The sequence below is a fragment of the Mandrillus leucophaeus genome, unplaced genomic scaffold, assembly GCF_000951045.1.
Source record: "Mandrillus leucophaeus isolate KB7577 unplaced genomic scaffold, Mleu.le_1.0 Scaffold5, whole genome shotgun sequence".
Lineage (NCBI taxonomy): Eukaryota > Metazoa > Chordata > Mammalia > Primates > Cercopithecidae > Mandrillus > Mandrillus leucophaeus.
In genome coordinates this window covers 7,431,517-7,432,151 of record NW_012105364.1, presented here as the reverse complement: position 1 = coordinate 7,432,151, position 635 = coordinate 7,431,517, and the positions used below count along the sequence as shown (strand labels likewise).

General features: G+C 56.9%; 1 protein-coding gene across 1 annotated transcript in view; it reads left to right on the top strand.

Annotated features, from left to right (window-relative positions):
- The window catches only part of ARF5 (ADP-ribosylation factor 5), an 11,629-nt gene that overhangs the window by 3,730 nt on the left and 7,264 nt on the right, over nt 1-635 (top strand). Inside the window, exon 2 of the mRNA XM_011995996.1 lies at nt 31-182. Within this exon, the coding sequence (XP_011851386.1) occupies nt 31-182 (152 nt within the window). The remainder of the gene's footprint in view (nt 1-30; nt 183-635) is intronic.

Below are 635 nucleotides of genomic sequence, written 5' to 3'. Positions count from 1 at the left end.
CTCCGCACTCTCCGCTCGTCTGGGCCACAGCAGCCCGGGCCGGCCCCCTCGGCCCACGTCGGCCAGAGGCTTACGCTTACCCATCACGACTTCCTAACTACATCTGCCGACAACGGCGCTTCCGTGTCCGCTGGAAGTGACGTTAGCGATGCGCCGCAGGCTCCGCCCCCAGTGGGCGCGAGGTAGGCGGGGCCACATCGGCCTGTTGAAAATGTGCAGTGGGGCCGCGAGCGGCAAAGAACAGGTTTGGGAAGGGTGAAGCCAGCAAAGTCGAAGACACCAGAGTGGTACTGGTTTTGTGAGGGCGCCCAAGCTTGACCTCGGGCTACGATCAGCGAGCGACAGAGGGCAACGTCGCACTGCATTCTTAACAAACACCCAGGTGAACCACACATCCAACGATTTGGGAGCTCAGGACCCATATCCCTAAAAGGCAACAATTAAGACTCCCATTTAGACCACGAAAACTGCACTCCTCTCTAGCACAGTGCTTGGTACCTAGTAGGCATACAGCGTAATAGTACCCTTCCTAAATTCTGCTCTTCTTGTCAGCCAGGTAAGAAGCCTCCATGCGGGACTTCTCCTGAGTGACTGTGGCCAAAGAACTAGTCAAAGTAGCCAACTGAGTCTTCAGT